The 18,726-nt window shown below is 42.4% G+C and overlaps 1 protein-coding gene across 1 annotated transcript in view; it reads right to left on the reverse strand.

The window, feature by feature from the left end:
* USP6NL (USP6 N-terminal like) overlaps positions 1-18,726 on the reverse strand; it is a 65,869-nt gene that overhangs the window by 8,282 nt on the left and 38,861 nt on the right. The window contains exons 9-13 of the mRNA XM_029286208.1: positions 17,798-17,918; positions 16,527-16,621; positions 13,565-13,630; positions 13,374-13,473; positions 11,109-11,261 (exon numbers count right to left, since the gene is read on the reverse strand). Coding sequence (XP_029142041.1) covers positions 11,109-11,261; positions 13,374-13,473; positions 13,565-13,630; positions 16,527-16,621; positions 17,798-17,918 — 535 coding nt within the window. The remainder of the gene's footprint in view (positions 1-11,108; positions 11,262-13,373; positions 13,474-13,564; positions 13,631-16,526; positions 16,622-17,797; positions 17,919-18,726) is intronic.

Consider the following 18,726-nt stretch of genomic DNA (forward strand, 5'->3'; position numbering starts at 1 on the left):
CTCAGAGAACAAGGGCAAATGGGGTTGTGGGAAGGGCTCCCAAAACAGTGTTTCTCAAGTTTGGCGACTTTAAGACACATGGACTTCAACGCCCAGAATTCCCCAGCCAGCAATGCTAGCTGGAGAATTCTGGGAGTTGAAGTCCATGTGTCTTAAAAGTTGCAAAAACTTGAAAAATGCTGGAAGGATAAATCACTGGTCCCTCCCACTCCAGTCTTCCTGCAGTCTTCCATAATCAGATTCTCATTCTTTATAAGAGATCCATTCTTCCATAACAAGGCAGTCAGGCACCTGGGCTTATAAAATCTACCTTTGCTCCTTATAGGCTGCCTCAAGAACCGATGACTGAGAATGGGGTGCGCTGAAACTCTCCTGTGTACGTCCACAATTCTCACATGATGCAACATGGCCCCCGTAGCCCCATTCTTAGATACCGGTCTTTAGGTAGGGTTCAGTTGTGGCTTGAAAATAATCAAGAATTCAGAATTGATCCAATTTTTTTCTAGTGGGGAGGAACGAAACTACAGACAAGGTAAACCACGACTCATGCCAGTTAGTAAATAAAACCAATCCTTGTTTAAAGTGCAATCACCCCAAATGTTACATAGATGGTAAAGAACGAAATACCAGGAGACACTGGGAGGATAGTAGCGAACAGGAAGACCACGATATCGGGTGCTGGTAAGGGAAAAAAGAAAGCAATTCAGAAAAAAACAACAGCTTCACTGCGGTGTCAACAAATGCCTCAGTCACAATCGTCGGCCAACCAAAAACAAACCATCTTTCAGGGTTGAACCCTTCCAAACCAAACGAAGTGAAGCATACAAAGTGAGCCAAAGCACACACAAGGTATAAAAAGTGGGTGGAAATTGCCCCAAAACACAAGCCTTCCGTGGGGTGAAAGTTGCTGCTACGCTCATTGTGACACAAGGAGTCCTCAACTTATGACCATTTAACAACTGGTCGGAGTTAAGAGGGTGCTGAAAAAAGTGACTTGCGATAGTCCTTGCACTTAGGAGTACTGCGGCGTCCCCACGGTCGTGTGTTCAAACTTCAAGTACTTGGCAACTGGCATATGATAGTTTGAGCAACATGTGATTGCCATTTGCAACTTTCCCAGCTGGCTTCCGACAAGCAAAGTCAATGGGGGAAGCCAGATTCATTTAGTGACCACAGGGGAAAAAAAAAAGATTATAAAATTGGACACGGCTCACTCAATGGCCACATCACTTAGCCACAAAAGTTCGGGTCCCAACTACGGTTTTAAGTCAAGGACTATCTGTACTTTATTAGATTGCCCAGGAACATCATCGGGCCATGTGGAGAAACGGTCTACAAACACAAGGATGGAGTGCTTTCCCCTTGGGATTGGTTCTGGAAGTGCTGTTCTTCTCCATAGGCAGTCAAGACATGGGGAGACCCTTGGAGACTTTTCAGGTCAGTTCTCTGCTCGGTGCAATAAATATGGGGCTGCTGCATCCGAAACAGATGGACATCTAACTCAGGACAGTCTCTAAAGCAAACCGACATATTTGCTTGTCTTCCCTCAACATCTGAGGTTGACACACAAAAAGTGTAATTATTGTTGTTGTTGTTGTTGTAAGTTGCGAAGTCGTGTCCGACCCATCGCGACCCCATGGACAACATTCCTCCAGGCCTTCCTGTCCTCTACCAACTTCTGGAGTCCATTTAAGAAAGTTTAATTAATTGCTCTAATTTGTCTTACAAGTCGTACCGGGATTAGAATCACAATTGGGACCAGAATTTCCACTGCTAAGCAAGGGGGTTCTTAAGTGGGGTTGTCCCCGATTTTACAACCTTTTTGCTCATGTTGTTAAGCGAATCGCCGCAGTTGTTAAGTAAATCAGGAAACCGTTAAACCGATCTGGCTTCCCCCCCCCCCAGGGACTCTGCTTGGCAGAAGCCAGCCGAAGGTTACAAACGGCGGTCGCATGTCCCCGGGACGCTGCAAAATGTCAAAAATACATACTGGTTGCCAAGAGGCCAGATGTTGATAACGTGACGGTGGGGCTGCTGAGACAGTTCTAAGGGAGAGGCTGGGTCATAAGTCACTTTTTACAACGCCGCTATAAGCTTGAGCGGTCGCTAAATGAACGGTTGTAAGTTGAGGACTACTATAGTTCAAGAGAAGTATTTGAGTCTTAAAACCAGCATTGTAGAGCAAGCGTTATTGCAGTTGACTCTTTTTTGGGGGGGGGAATGCATCTTTTATTTTTAACCTCGTTCTTGCTACTCAAGTTGCTTCGATTTGAACAATAGGCTGGCCAAAGTGAAGGAAACAAAAGAAAGCCTGTAGTTGTAGACCAAGGGTAGGCCACCTTGGCTCTTTTATGACTCGTGGACTTCAACTCCCAGAATTCCTGAGCCAGCCATGCTGAGGGGAAACGGAGAGGTTTCCAAGCTGAGCCGTGCTGGCTCAGGAATTCTGGGAGTCGAAGTCCACGAGTCATAAAAGAGCCAAGGTTGCCTACCCCGGGGTCTATACAGACAAAGGACAAAATAAACACTAGCTAGGCTGGCTGAGGAATGCTGGGAGTTGAAGTCCACCCATCTTCAAGCCACCCATCTTTAAGCTGTGCTACATCATTTGTGCTTGAGGTGCCACAAAGTTAAGGAGAATGATTGCAGCTTAGATTTTCTGGTGAAAGGTCTATTACAAGGGTAGGCAATCTTTGCTCTTTTATGACTATGAATTCAATGTGGAGATGTAAAAAACTGGATTGTGGCAAGTGGTATCCATAATCCTCCTTCTTTGCTAATATTGCTCCCGGTGTGAAACGATAATAGGAGGAATATGTATTTGTTTATTCTTTATTTATTACTGTTATTTCAGTAGGCAACCTTGGCTCTTTTATGACTCGTGGACTTCAACTCCCAGAATTCCTGAGCCAGCATGGCTCAGCATGGAAACCTCACCCTTTCCCCTCAGCATGGTTGGCTCAGGAATTCTGGGAGTTGAAGTCCACGAGTCATAAAAGAGCCAAGGTGGCCTACCCGTTGTAGATTCTTCCCTGAGCGGTTTTTTTGGAATTCGATTTGAAGGAACGTTACTGAATTATTCTTGATCTCTGTCACCACCCAGTGGAAATCCATCTGAACTGCAAAACGACTGAGGTTAATTGTTCCAAGACAATCCGTGGGTTTGAATAGATTGCAACAGGAGATTTTAGCACTGGATTTTATTCACAGCCTCGGCCTCATTTCAGGACGCTGAATGCTTTAGAAATGATGCCATGGCAAGAATGTATGTGAGTAGAATTAACTTCATATATGCAACCTGTCAATCAAATTATCTTTTTTTTTTAATTTTAAAATGTAATCATGATGTTAGTAAAAAGCAAATTATGCTATTCGTTTGACTTAAACTGTATTGAAAATGGAATTTTTGGCTTTTCCTGGGTGTCCACAACACCGAGCAGATCAGGGCAGTCAGCGATGTGGAAACAAAGAAACATCGCAACATAACATTAAAATAGAATCTACCAGGTAGAAGGAAGACTTTATCTTCACCACAGTTAGCGTGTGTTCAGATAAATCTTGAGTTTGTCTCTAAAACTAAGCTGCTTCTCCTTCTCTGGGTTATTTTCATCACAAAAGGAATGTGGAAGCCCTGGCTGGTAAAAGATGTCTATACAATCATGCTGTTTATTGAGTTTAAAATGTTGATTGTACCGCCATGTTTCGGAAACTCCTCAACTGGTTAAAAGAAAGACAATGAAAGGAAATAAACAATGATATCAACATTTCTGGGAAGACAACGTCACCCTTCAGCACAGGCGTGCAATTAAATGCTGCATGCATCTATAACAATTCTAGTGGTAGTTAGGAAGGTGAGGTAGTTATGGTTTGCTACTCTGAAAACACAGTAAGAAATACAACAGCACAAATCACACAGCTCAAAACACCCAGAGAAGCAAAGACGCCACATCAACCTCCAATTTCAACCCACTTGGGAGCGCTCCAAAAATCAGAAAGAAACCCATCGTGTTTGAGGATTAGTCGGTTAACGGAAGCAAAACGCGAAGCAAAGGAAAATAGGTACGTGTGTGTTCTCCAAACGTATAAATGAAAAATCCCGTATTCATCTGGAAAGGAAAAAAACAAAAGGAGATCTAAGGAAAGGCTTGGAACAAAAGAAAAAGCACGGGCTGCACTGAGGGTGTGACAGATTCGTCTCTTTAAAAATCTGACTGCTTGGCAATCAGACATTTGATTGAACAAATGCAGGAATATCGGCAGAGGAGAAATGGAGGGGGGGAGAATAAAGTTAGGAGTCACGTGTGGAGAAAGCTGAAAGAACAAAGAAAACACAGGCAATCAACAAGTTTTGATGTCATGTTACAACATCCCAAGAGATGTGCCCCCCTTTTTAAAAACATTTGGGAGAAAAGAATCGCAATCGCTTGAGTGCCCTTGTTGAGCGCTGATCTCCCTTGTGACACAAGAAGTGGGGGCAAAGGACTGCTTCTCCAAAGGCTGGTTGGTTCCCCTTTCACACTGTCCAGCACCTACGTTTTAATGCCGAAATGAGAAGGGTGGAACTGCTCACAAAAGTTCTTGCCAGCATCACCCAACCATGCTGCAGTTAGCTGCAGTGTGCAAACTCTTAAGGAACCTAGAGATCCCAGTTTGCCTATTCAAATACAGCTGAGCTGTTGGATTAGGTTTTCTTCATTTCCTTAGCTTTTCTCTGTTCTTTTACAACAGCTAATCGTCTCTCTACTAGCCTCTTGAACGATCCTGCCCAAGTCTAGGGCTGTCAAATGCCTTGGATATATTAAATTAAATCCAATGGTATGTAAGAACAGGGCTAGAATCCTGCTGGATTAAACTAAAGCCTCTGGGGTGCAACTTCCTGTTTCACCAAGAGACGGAGATCCTTCAGCCACCAACAGCAATCTTTCCTACTGTCACTCCCCAGAGATTTAAATGTCCCTTTTCGAAGACCAGGAATCCCCTTTTTAAAAATAATAATAATAAAAGCTAACAAGTTCTGCCTGTGAAGCAAAGGCTGCCAGTTTATATCACAGGTGTTTGGTGCATATTTAAGAAGCTCTTCGTTTGCCTTTGTTCTTAAGAGATGAAATTTGGTTGGTGCAGGGAAACCGAAAGGGAAAGAACAAAAGCTTTCAATAGGAAACATATCACAAGGGTGCCACGTTACAAGGTTCCTCTTCAAACCACTCATTTATGAAAAAAATAAATCAGAGATCCATTAAAGGGTTTAAGGAATATCAAGGGGGTGGGGGGTGGGGAGGAGACATAAGGCCATCTGAATGTCTCCAGCAGTGTTCTATGCCTTGAAATGTGTTTCACAAAGAGATATTATTTCTTCCTTGAAATGTATCTCAAGATATACTTGAATTAATTAAACAATTTGTCAGGAATGGTATTAAGGCAAGGGTATCCAACTTGTAGACTTCAACTCCCAGAATTCCTCAGCCAGCTGGCTGCTAGCTGGAGAATTCTGAGAGCTGAAGTCCACAAGTCTTAAAAGTTGCCAAGCTTGGACAACCCTAGTATAAAGGTCTCCCGCTGAAGCAGGAGTTGGACTAGAACAGGGGTAGGCAACCTTGGATCTTTTATGACTCGTGGACTTCAACTCCCAGAATTCCTGAGCCAGCATGGTTCAGCATGGAAACCTCTCCCTTTCCCCTCAGCATGGCTGGCTCAGGGATTCTGGGAGTTGAAGTCCACGAGTCATAAAAGAGCCAAGGTTGCCTACCCCTGGACTAGAAGATCTCCAAGATCCCTTCCAATCTTGTTATTCTATGTTCTATATCAGGCTGCAATCAGGCCATTCATGAAGTTTAAGGCCATGGTGACACCGGTGACAACAAATACCCTGTCTTTAAAAAAAATGTATCTTTTTATTTTAAAAAAAATAGCCTTTTTTTCTGAATGCCACCATTTTCCTCTGCTAGAAACGGGACACTGGGGATGTAGGTCTTCTCCTACAAGCCAGAGGCTATAAAGCGAGGGAGGGGGAGGTGTCCAAGGCTAGCTGGGGAATTCTGGGAGTTGAAGTCTCCAGGTCTTAAAGTTGCCAAGGTAGGAAGCCTCTGCTTTAAACTTGAAGGGTTTCTTCCCACGCACAAAGAGCAAATCCTCAGCTAACCAAGTATGAAGCTCTTCCATTTCATTCTGAAGGAGAGCTTAAAAAAGGATAAAGTACACCCAACCCAATTCCCTTCCAGATGGAGCTTTATGTCCAACCCCCAGCCCCACAACACTGCATAAACCAGTTTTCTTTTTTCTTTTTTTTCTTTTTTTTGATAAGAGACCAAAGTCTGCCCAGGCAGCTTCGGAAGCTCAAAGCATCCTAAACAACCACAGCAGATGGAGAATTCTACCAAGCTTAATTAACTTCCAGATATGTTCTGATGGGAGGGACCCAGAGCACAAGAAAAAAAAATTGAGGTTGGCAAGCTCTTCTCCAAAGAATTTCCTTCCCAGAACACCGAGTGACAGATTAAGCAAAAGAGGAGAAAGGATTTGGGGCTAACGTTGTGTTGTAGTTCTTTAGCTTGGAGTTCGGGTTTGTTCAGAAGCAAATATTGCTGTGTTTCAAGGGGATTATTCACTGGCAAAGTGTCTAAGAAAATCCTGTAAAAGCAGCGTTTTCCCACACTGAGTTAATTGGTTTTGCTACTTAACGGGGAATATCACAATATGAAGGGGGGGGGGAGAGAGAAATCAAACCGAAGTCATTCCCCCCCAAGCATTGTGTGTCCTGGTGAGGTAGGGTTTTGAGTATCCAAGCATTATCTGTTGCCAGAGAGATGTACTGGACTAAAATTCTCAGAATTTGCAACCAGCATGGGGTCTCGGTGCTGTCTCAAGTCATGTTTCAGAGATGGAATGTCTGGTCTTGTTTCATGGTTGCCCATGCTTCAAACGTGGAAGGCGCCAAGTGGAGAACATCTGGAGCCTTTCATATTAGATTGTAAGCCTGGAGACCAAGAGTTCACACTGTCCCTTTGTGTTCAAGTAAAGAAGCGGTGAATGCTCCAACACTGGAAGTTTTTAAGAAGAGACTGGACAGCCATTTGTCCGAAATGGTATAGGGTTTCCTGCCTGAGCAGGGGGTTGGACTAGATGACTTCCAAGGTCCCTTCCAACTTTACCATTATTATTATTATTATTATTATGGATCATCGCACAGTCAGCCAGATGTTCAGACTGGATTTGGCATTTTGTCTACCTATCGAGTCCTTACCCAGGACCTGGGATAGGTAGATGTGGATGTTTGATGGTATTACAGATATCGTCGCAGGATGGAAGCAGTTCCTAGTAAAGCTGCCTTTTGCAATTGACTAATGGCGAATTTGTCAATGCCAATGGTGTTCAAGTGGTGCTCGAGTTGTTTTGGGATTATTATTATTATTATTACTATTATTACTATTATTACTACTACTACTACTACTACTACTACTACTACTACTACTACTATTATTATTATTATTATTATTATTATTATTATTATTATTATTAAGGTGTTTTGTGACTGTTAAGTAGAATAAGAGATTCTGACAAGAAGATTGGGCCACACCATTCCTAAACAGGGTGCATCAATATATCAATTTTCCAAAGATATAAACTCAGAGAAAAAGTGGAAGAGGTGTATAAGAACACACACACACACACACCAATAAAGCAGAATATTTGTAGCTCAGGGTTGAAAATGAGAGGTCCTTGGTGCTCTCTGAGCTCGGTTGTTTTCTTGCAGACGTTTCATTACCCAAACTAGGTAACATCGTCAGTGCTCATCAATGATGGGTAATCAGAAAATCATTATTTTTTTCTGAATAATGCTTGAAACCAGAGGACAGCTAGTTTAGGTTCTTTTCTGCTTATTCGCTTAGCAATATGGATGTCTCTCCACTTTCTTTTAATTCATCTCTGTTTGATGGACTTTTTAAGAGTGATGGGCCTTATGCTCCAACTGCATGTAACGGACTGGACAAGAAAAGAGCCCAACTGCATTTCTTTCCTGCCATTCAAGCTAGTTGTAGGCACAAAGCTTGGATGGTACGTCTGTATTCCAAAGGCAACGGAAGGATGGAGAAAAATAATAACTAGGTTGTGTTAAGAGGGGGAAAGATGAACAGGAAAAACTGAGAAGGGAGGTTAAATGGAAGCAAGTGCGAAATCAGAAAGCAAATGAAGAGAAGGGGGCCAAAGGTCTGAATTGCCTGTCTTCTCTCCAGGAAACATGTTTTGCAGGTCCCGAGAAGCCTAACAGTGTTTATATTTGCTATTAATGATACTCAAGGCGTGCTAGAACATGCCACCATAGCACAGTTTGCTATAATCTCCAGATTTAAAATTCTAATTTTAAAAGGGACGGAAAAGGACAGCTGCAGCAAAGACACCAGGGTAAGAAAACTGGGTTCTTACACAGGTTGGCAAATAGATACCAGTATTATTATTATTATTTAAAAAAAAAAAGATAACTGAAAAATCTGGAAAAAGGCTGAAAAGACCAGCGGCCATCACCACGGGACACCAAATTGGGATTGGCGTCTTTCTGATAGTCTTAAAAACGCACTGCACCTTCAACAGCAACCACAACGGGGTGTAAACTGATGGTAGTAAAGCTAGAGATCTATGGAGATTTTGTCATCCGGGACATAAGTTGTCTCAAAGGTGCTTTAAAAATATAAGCTGGACCGTTTTTTGCGGAAGAAGAAGATGTTTCACTTCTCTTACAAGAAGCTTCATCAGTTGTCAATGGATGGTGGGGAGATGCAAGGATAGGTATTGACGGTTGAGACCGGATGGTGGGGGCATGGAAGCATAGGTTCTTAGAGGATGGGGGGTTTGGAAGAATTGCATATTTTTTTTGCAGCCATCTGGTCATTAGACAGAGGGGGAAGAATAAGACACCACCACTATCTCCTGTCTACAATGAGGCCTTTTGAGCAGTTCCAAGAAGATGCCACACCCATCTGCACCCTGATTCTGATGACCCTGAGGGCATAGATAAACCCACAAGGGGCCTCAAGAGCTCTCAGAGAGAGTGCTAATGACCAGATGACTGCAAAGAAATACAATCCTTCCATCCCCCCCCCCCCCCATCCAGTCACAACTGATGAAGCTTCTTGGATGAGAAGTGAAAAATCATCTTCCTCAAATAACAGTCCAGTTGCCTTTTGGGGGGGGGGAAAGCCCCTTTGAGATAGTAAAAATAGAGGTCTTCAGGCTTTCAACAAACCGACACTGAAAAAATGGTGCAGTGCCAGAACTACACAGGGCTGGAAAACAACCTAAAACCGATATATAAAAATCCATAAAAGAGAATAATATTTGCAGCTTCGGGGTTGAAATGAGGGGGTCCTTGGTGCTCTCTTGAGCTTATTTTCTTACAGACATTTCATCACCCAAACTAGGTAACATCCCATCAGCACTGAAAACGTCCGCAAGAAAGCAACCAAGCTCAGAGAGCACCAAGGACCCCCCCCCTCAATATAAATCTGCATGGTGCATCTTCACAACACAACCGTCCTCCTCATCTTTCAAAAGAAATATTTGCACCTGACATGTTGTTGTTGTTGTTTTTTACTTGCTTCCCTTGGCCCCAAATGCTGATAAGGCCTCTCTTGAAGGGTTCACTCTTGGTGAAGAACTGAAGCAGAACATTCAATTCCCTTTCCCACCTTCTTCATTTAACGCCACGGAAACCTCCTTAGGAAGGCAGGATCTGCTAAATAAACGAGGGAATCGCTCTGCTCTTTCTGCAAAAGCTGCCGCAATTGGCAAAGAGGACCTCAACTATTTCCCCATCGCGGGTGAAAATGCCTTCCCGGAGCCTGTTGCCTAGAAATTAACGCGACCTTTCCCTTTCTAATTAAAAGGATTTCAGAATGTGCCAAGGTCCATGCCAAAAGGTAAGGCTGTTTGCAGGAAACAGATGCCTCCTAAGAAGCAAGGGATTAGGCATACAGACGTTTTATTTATTTTTATTCACGCTTTGGGTTGGTGAATAGACATGTTGGGGGGAAAAAATGGGGGGGGAATGCTGCTTCCCCCCCCTTTTTTCCCCTCCCATTTTGACAGTTTCTGAATTTTTCCTGAGAAATTAGAAAAATGAAAAAAGCTGTAAATTACTAGGGCGCAGAAGCGTCTGATTTAGAGTTGACAGTATTCCCTCCAAATTAAGAAATAAAGGAACATGTGATGTCACAATAAGCGGGGAACATTCTGCTTCCGGAAATCCATAAAAATGAAGAAAGGACAAAAATAAGAAATCAGCTGCAATAAAATCCACTGACAGGATTCAGAACACGACTGATTGAGACACTGGATGAAAGTAATCAAAATGGGTGTTCCACATTATTTTCTGTTCTGGTTTTTCTGAACCTACTGTATATACATTTTATATTTAAAAATATGGGCAGAAATGTCCAGAATATACATTTTTCCTCTTACTATCAAGTTGGCAGTCTCTTGTTTTGAAAGATAAATTTCCGTGTGCCAGCTTTAACGAAAGAGATCAAAATGAAAAGATGCTGTGGTCCTTAGAGTTTGACAGACCTGTTTGCTATAAAAACTAAAGATCTAAAGTAAATTAAATCACTGCCATTTGTCATTATCCTGTGAATAAATGCCATTGTTCGACTGCATACACCAAAGACATATTTATGAGGAAATTCAGTGTTCACTCACCTTTCATTAACAATAAAGGTGTAATTGTAACGGATTTTAAACAATAAATATGCCTCCATTCCCCCCCCCCCCCCAAATTCTCCTTACTTTTAAAGCAGGGCGGCAGGCGGCAAACAAACATAATGTTTTTCCCACAGCTTCAAAATTTGCAGAAATGTTATACTGAGATGAACATACCTTGAAGCAAGGTAGCAAAATCTACCAAACTACCTTAGTTGCACAGTGCACAGATGGCAGTCACCGGGATGTGCTCATTTTGGTAAATGATCGGGGTTTCCAAGGAGATACACTGAAGCTCTTGCAGACTTCCCGTCCTAGTAGTGCAATTCTACAATCCTTGCCAACAGGCGAGGGAATTTCAAAAGGTGCGCAAATAAACACACCACCACGAGTGACTGGTATCTAGAAGGATTGCTCACCTGCTACAGGGAGGTCCATCTTCGCTCGTTTCAGTTCTGCCATGGAGCTTTGGAGCTGTTCTATTACGAAATCATCCTCATAGAAGAACTCTTTGGCGAGGGCCTCCTGAAGAAACTGGACCAGTTCTTCCATCTGCAATTTCATCAGGTGTTCTAAGGTGATGCAGGGGGAGAAAAAACTTGCAACCATTCTTTTCGTGGCCAAAGTGACAGCAGCACTGGAAAAAGTGACTTATGACTGTTTTTCACACTGACGATCCTTGCAGTATCCCCATGGTCAGGGGTAGGCAACCTTGGCTCTTTTATGACTCGTGGACTTCAACTCCCAGAATTCCTGAATGCATGGCTGGCTCAGGAATTCTGGGAGTTGAAGTCCACGAGTCATAAAAGAGCCGAGGTTGCCTACCCCTGCCAATGGTCATGTAATCCAAATGTGGATGCTTGTGTCATGGTTCCGAAAGATGAAACTCTTCAAAGAACTTTGAGGCATTGTTTACCTTAAAGAATCTTTAATCGAGCAGCATCGCTTCCGCACGTACATAGCTGAAGCCAAAATCTGACTTTCCCTCCCTTCAGCACATAGTATCAAAGCACAATTCCTCCTAAAACTAACAGTCATAAATCACATTCTCCAATTAGTTTGAAATGCTGGCTTCCCACACAGTTTCCTCTCCCGGCCATCCTTTATCAGCTCTTGTTACGATATTGAATGTCTAACTAACTCCCATCCATTCCTCCCCCTCTCCCCAGCATCATGTAACTCTAAGAGTAAAACAACAGAAAGAAAAACGTTGTCAAAGCAAGAACATCCAATGTTAGTAGCGTTGACAGCTTGGCAACTGGCATGAATTTATGACTGTTGCAACATCCCCGGGTCACGTGATCGCCTTTTGCGACCTTCTGACAACAAGCAACGTCAGTGGGGAAGCCAAACATTTGTAACAAACATGTTACTAATTTAATGACTGCAATGATTCGTTTAACAACGGTGGCAAGAAAGGTTATAAAACGGGGCAAAAAACTCACTTAACAATTGTCTTGCTTAGCAACAAAAATTTTGGGCTCAATTGTAAGTCAAGATCTACCTGTATCAGACAGCGAAGATGCAATTAAAATGTAAGAAAATATCCTTCTCGATGTAAAGGAAATACCTTGAAAAATAGAACCCAACCTACTTCTTAAATCAATAATTCTAGAATCCCGAGTCACTAGGTAAAGACATCCCAAAAACAGATCAGCTACCTGTGCTGACCTTCCACCCCTATCTCAAATATTGACCATGAGCGAATGAGTATCAACCAAGATGATTTATATTCTTTGCAAACAGATGGTGGGGACTATAAACCCTTCCATTCCCCACCATCCAGGCAGAGCTGAAGAAGCTTCTTAGATGGGAAGCAAAACGTCTTCAAAGAAAAAAAAGAAAAGAAAAACGAGAAAGTCCAGTTGCTTCTTGAAAAAGCACCTTTGAGACAACCATGACCTGGATGACTGAGAATCTCCAGAGACATTTACTTTATTGGGAGTTTTCAGCCACCATGGAGTCCTTCGTGCTCTCTGAGCTTGGTGGTGTTCTTGCAGATGTCTCATTGCCCACTATGTACACTGATGATGTTACCTAGTTTGGTAATGAAACGTCTACAAGAAAGCAACCAAGCTCAGAGAACACCAAGGTCTCTACAGTTCAAGCCTAAGCTACAAACATTCTCTTCTATCACTTTTAAGCCAGCTAGAAATAAGAATCCCCAATTCTGGTCACTTAAAACAAGGACTGACCATGCCAGGTAGCCAGAGAGCATTTAAAGCAGACATGTCAAACACAAGGCCCAGGGGCTGGATGCGGCCCGCGAAGTGGTTTCATGCGGCCCGTGAAGCCATCCTGGAAACAGTGAGGGAACGGCCCCCGCTGCCTTGGCCCTGGCCCAGGCCAGCCGGGAGCCAATGTACAATTTTGTGGTGGCCATCTTGGCACTTGCCTTGGTGGACCATTCCTTGGCACTTGCCCCGGTCCCACCCCCTTCTGCCAGAGACCCTCAGATCTGTCCCACTCCTGCCCAGGCCCCCATAAGCACCCTTGACGCGAATGATGTAGAACTGGCCACGCCCACCCAGTAGGCCACACCCACTCCATCCACACCCACCCAGTAGGCTGCACTCACTCTGGCCACACCCACCTGCCCCCCCCAGGGCAACCGCAATGCTAATGCGGCCCTCAGTGAAATTGAGTTTGACACCCCTGATTTAAAGCCAAGGCAAAGCTCTTACTTCTGTGCAGTTTCAGAATGGTGTAGGCCATTGCAATAAGAATCCGCTCTCCTTCGAGTACGTAGACATCCCAGATCCTGAGGGTCAACCTAAAGGGAGTCTGCAATGAAAGAACCATGCAGATGTGTCAGCAGATAAACAAAAATTCATCTCTGGCCCAGATAATGAAAACAACAGCTAAGGCTACTCACACGGTCAAGGAAACACTGGAAAAACCACTTCATTGTGTAAAAGGTGGTGTTGATCTCCTGGGCATCCTGCCAAGAAGACACATTTTACCAATCTTAGAAGAAAAAAAATGACATACAGCAGAATGCAAATGTGGAGTTAAATGCACACTATTCAAAGTGTATTTCCCTCTCGTGCTGCCTTGCAGGATAACTACAGATAGTCCTCGGGACTTCCGGTTTTGCATCGCGGCAAGACGGACGCAGGAAGGCAGGGCTCTGCCTTCTGCGCCCAATTTCGCCCTGCTGGGGGCCCTGAAAAGGCCTAAAGTCACCCCGAAGAGGTGATGAAAAAGGAGGGGTACCTTGTTTGATCCAAGGAAAGCCATTTAAACCGGCAGGGGAAAGACTGTGGCCAACCATTAGCTGCTGACGACCGAAGAACAAAAGCTTCAATTAGCACATCGTAAACAGCATGTTTGGAACTGAGTGAGAATATTGATCCTTTCTTTACTATTTTACAACTGAATTTCTTGGGAAAGGCTCCCAAGAAGCTAAAAACTTCCAGATGTGAACGAAAGCGGTGTTTTAAATTTATTATGGGAGACAGAAATATAGAATACTGAAGTGAAAGTTATACAAAGCTACAGTTTTAATAAACTTTGAGAACTGAGATAACTGTTAAGATTTTCTCTTTGGAAAAAAATTCATTGAGGTGAAATGTAAGAAATCAACCCTTTGTTTTAAGAGTGGAAAATGGACTTTGAATGACATCTAGTGGTGGATTTGAGTACAGCACTATAACTAGCCCCGTGGCTGCTTGGTGACTTTCAGTTGAAGGGAGAACAGCTGGCAATAAAGGAAAATATTTTGGCATATTTATCATCCTGACCTTCTTGGACTATAAATACCTACTGAGCTTGGACTTTTAATCTCAAGAGCTAGTGGGAGAGAAAGAAAAAAGTTGACTTTTGAATATGTCTGGCTGCAGGGAGGTTGAACATTTTGAACACTTGGAACATTGTGGATTACAACCTTGCCTGACTGATAATTTTCAGGATACTTGAGATAAAAGATTACTATAAAATACTGCCATTAGGACTGGATTATAAAGGTTACATATAAAGACTAGAAAACCAGAAGAAACTTTGTTCCACTCTTACTGAGACTGGTGACACTAGAGGATTTCTAGGAATGATGCCTCAGGAAAAAAACAAATATCTTTCAGAAGGAAATATTCTCCATGCTACAGCTAATTCATCAAATAATTGTTGCACACAAAGAGGACATAAAAAGAAACCATAATGAGACTAAAAATAACCTAGATGATATAAATGACCAAATCTCCAAACTGAAGCTAGAACTGGAAAGTTCCCAGATAACGATTACAAAGTATGAACAAATAAATCAGAAACCAGAGGATGAAGCAGAAGAAATGGACCTAGAGATGGAAGAAATAGGAGAAGGGAAATATGGACTGCCATATACAAATAAAATACTGCAAGACCTACCTATAACAATGGGCTCAGTTGTAGTTGTAAGTCGAGGACTACGTATACTAGGAGATTTCTTCGAAGTTTTTTCTAGGCAGAATTCAGTACCACCGACTATGCTAGCTCCCAAGGTGCTTAACTGGCAAATCACCAGTTTATGGTAACTCTGGTGACAGATATGTTGGGAAACCACTGTTCAGCTTCTAGACGTATAGTTTGTCTCCAAACTGTTACAGCAGGGGTCCCTAACCCCCAAGCCAAGCATCATCTGCACATGTGTGTGATCTAAGTAGCACATGAAACCATCTCCCTCATCTATGGGAAAATTATTTTCCATGGAACTGATTGGGGACCACTGGCTTAGAGTGTTTGCATCCCATCCCATCCATCCATCCATCCATCCATCCATCCATCCATCCATCCATCGCTTAATATAAAAGCAATATTCCTAATTATTAAAGACTCTTCACCAATTACATAAAAAGCATTCAATTGGGTCAGTTATGTCAAGCTGTTAAAAGTGCTTAGAAAAATGGGCATCCCAGAACATCTCATTGCCCTCATGAGAACCTAAAGAATAACAGAATGACAGAGTCTTGAAGGTCTTCTAGTCCAACCCCCTGCTCAAGGCAAGAAACCCTATACCATTTCAGACAAATGGTTGTCCAATCTCTAAACATACCCAATTCCTGCAACCGTTCTTCCTATGTTTTAACTTCCAGCCCCCTAATCATCTTTGTTGCTCTTCTCTGTACTTTTTCTAGAGTCTCAGTATCTTTTTTTATATTGTGGCGACCAAAACTGGGTGCAATATTCCAAGTGTGGTCTTACCAAGGCTTAAAGACAGGTCAGGAATAAAGACATGTCAGAAAGCCACAGAATGGGCACAACATGGCCAAATAAGACTGCTCCAGGTTTGCAAAGGAATGTGACAAGATCGAATATTTTCCCCTTATTTATTCAACTTATGTGCTGAATATACACGAAGGGAAGATGAGTATGGTTTTAAAATTGGAACAGGACAATCAATAACTTGCATTGTGCTGATGACACTATTCCAATAGCTGAAAATACAATGGATGCGCAAGCTCTGGTAATAAAAGTCAAGAAGCACAGTGAAAAAAAATGGAACTTTAATTAAAAAGACCAAACTAATGACTGCAGGTAAAACAACCAGCCTTAGGATAGATAATGAAGATATCAGAGTGGTAGGTTGCTTCTGCTATTTTAGGATCCACCATCCATAGTAAAGGAACAAGCAGTCAAGAAATAGACTACCAGGTAGCACTTGGTAAAGTAGCCATGAAAGACTTTTTGAAAAGTTATTCATATCCCATGAGGTGTCTATGTCTATAAAGATTAGCATGGGTGCCAGCTGTTGTATTTCCTGTGACACTCTATGGAAGCGAAAGTTAAATGAAAATTAAATGCCAAAGAAATTTCATCTGTGAACAATTCCCCTGATCAACATATTCATGTTGGCATTTACTTACAAAATGTTGCTTAAGCTTGGACAAAAATTTCTTCATTATTTTGTCATGATGCTCTTGAAACCTCAACAGCTTAGGAAAGCCAGGAATAAAAAACCCTAAAATTGGGAAAAGTGGGGGAAGGAAAAGAGAGGTCATCATGAACAAGCAACTATTTATTTATTTATTTATTTAATTTATTTGTTTGTTTTTGTTTGTTTCTTTGTTTGTCTGTCTGTTTGTAAAATTTGTTTGCCATCTATCTCACCACAAGGCGACGCTGCACACTGCAGTAACTTAATAAGTAATGTTAAATTAAAATATACCACTTTAATGGGATTACTAATCTATACCTAGGCTAATGCAGCATCCGAATCTGAGCTATAACAATGGGAAAGATGAAAAAGAAGGAAAAGTGGAAGGAAACAGAAGAGGATGACCAGCAGCAAAGTGGATTGTCTCAACTACAGCAGTGAAAGGTGCTTTGCTAGAAGATCTGAAGACTTAGGATGGGACAGACCGTGCTGAACAAGTTCTAGTTATGTAGTCACTAAGAGCTGACCTCAGTTTGATGGTGTGCGATCAACCATTCGAGGTTTAATGCAGTTGGCTGTTCAGTATCTTTTGGAAGCATGTTATGCGAACCAGGTCACTGCATGAAGCCATACAGATAGTCCTCAACTTATAACCATAACACAGAGACTGCCCATTATGGTTGTAAATCATGATAATGGTAAAGCAGGTCATCACGTAACCAGGCCCAATTTTAACCATCTTTTTCGTGCCTCTTGTAAAGTGAATGTTAAAGCCATTCAGCAAACTCATTGTTCACAATGGGGTTATTTTTGCTGAAAACCAGAAGTAAAAGATCTGTTTTCCGCAAAAACAGATCATAAATCGGACTCATGTGATTGCAGGACACTGCAAAAAGCCACAAATGTGGGCTGGTTGCTGAGCACCTGAAATGTGGTCACACAATTGGGGGGGGATGGTTGGGAGGGTCAGCTGTTAGAATTTTGTAAGTACTTTTTGGGGGATCCATTGTAACTTTGAACAGTCACTAAGCAACCAGTTGTAAATCAAGGACTACCTGTAACGCCATTTGTTTCAGCTCTATGTGATATCCATAAGATCTTTGACTTGTCTACTTGGTTTAGGACTGTGGTGTGAACCCAGCCACGATATTGAAGAATTGAAAAGCAAAATTCTAAATGTAATTCTTTAAAAAAAAAAAGGTGTAATGTGAAGAGGCCAGTTTAGCTATAATGACACTGAATGAAACGTCAGACACCTACCGTGCATAGCATGCTTGGGTCCCGAGAGCAGTTTCACCAAAGCCCAGAAAGCATCTTCTTCATTCATGTACATTAGGAGCAATGCGGTTATGTGGCTCATCCCTTGACAGTATCCAACCTCCTGGGGAAAAAATAGACAAAACCGTTACAAAATTTGTGTACACATGCAAACAATCCTAAAGCAGTTGCGCTCACTTTTCTTGTAGTAAAGGTAGATAGAGTGTGTATTATGAGATGTTTGAAGGAAGGATATCCCCGAGGATTAGTTCTCTGTCTGACTTTGCATAGAGAACTAAAAAAGGAAAGTAAGACTGGTATAACTAGAGCAGGGGTGGGCAACCTTGGCTCTTTTATGACTCGTGGACTTCAACTCCCAGAGTTCCTGAGCCAGCCACGCTGAGGGGAAAGGGAGAGGTTTCCAAGCTGAGCCATGCTGGCTCAGGAATTCTGGGAGTTGAAGTCCACGCGTCATAAAAGAGCCAAGGTTGCCTACCCCTGAACTAGCGCTTCTACAGGACAAGCTATCATTATCTGATTTTTTTTATCCTGAAGATGTGGAGAGGCCTCTAAGGCAGTGTTTCTCGACCTTGGCTGCTTCAGAGCATGCTGGCTGTGGAATTCTGGGAGCTGAAGTCCATGTATCTTAAAGGAGCCAAGTTCAAGAAACACTGCTCTAAGGAAACGTTGACTATAAAATTAGAAGAGGACAAAGGTGTCCTTTCTTCCCATCTTCTGCACTTTGATCTGTTGTTATTCTCTATCTTTAGCTTCTTCCATGTAATCTTTAGCTCCTCTCCCATTTAAGTGACTGGCAACCCTCATGGTGAAATACTGCTGAGTACAAAACAGCCTTCAAGACAAGAGCATTTGTACTTCAGAAGGAAGTCAATGCAAACACTCTGATTAAATTTCTCTCCTTTCAAACTGAT

The sequence above is a fragment of the Protobothrops mucrosquamatus genome, unplaced genomic scaffold (genome assembly GCF_001527695.2).
Source record: "Protobothrops mucrosquamatus isolate PMUCROS unplaced genomic scaffold, P.Mucros_1.0 scaffold3100, whole genome shotgun sequence".
In the NCBI taxonomy this organism is placed as follows: domain Eukaryota; kingdom Metazoa; phylum Chordata; class Lepidosauria; order Squamata; family Viperidae; genus Protobothrops; species Protobothrops mucrosquamatus.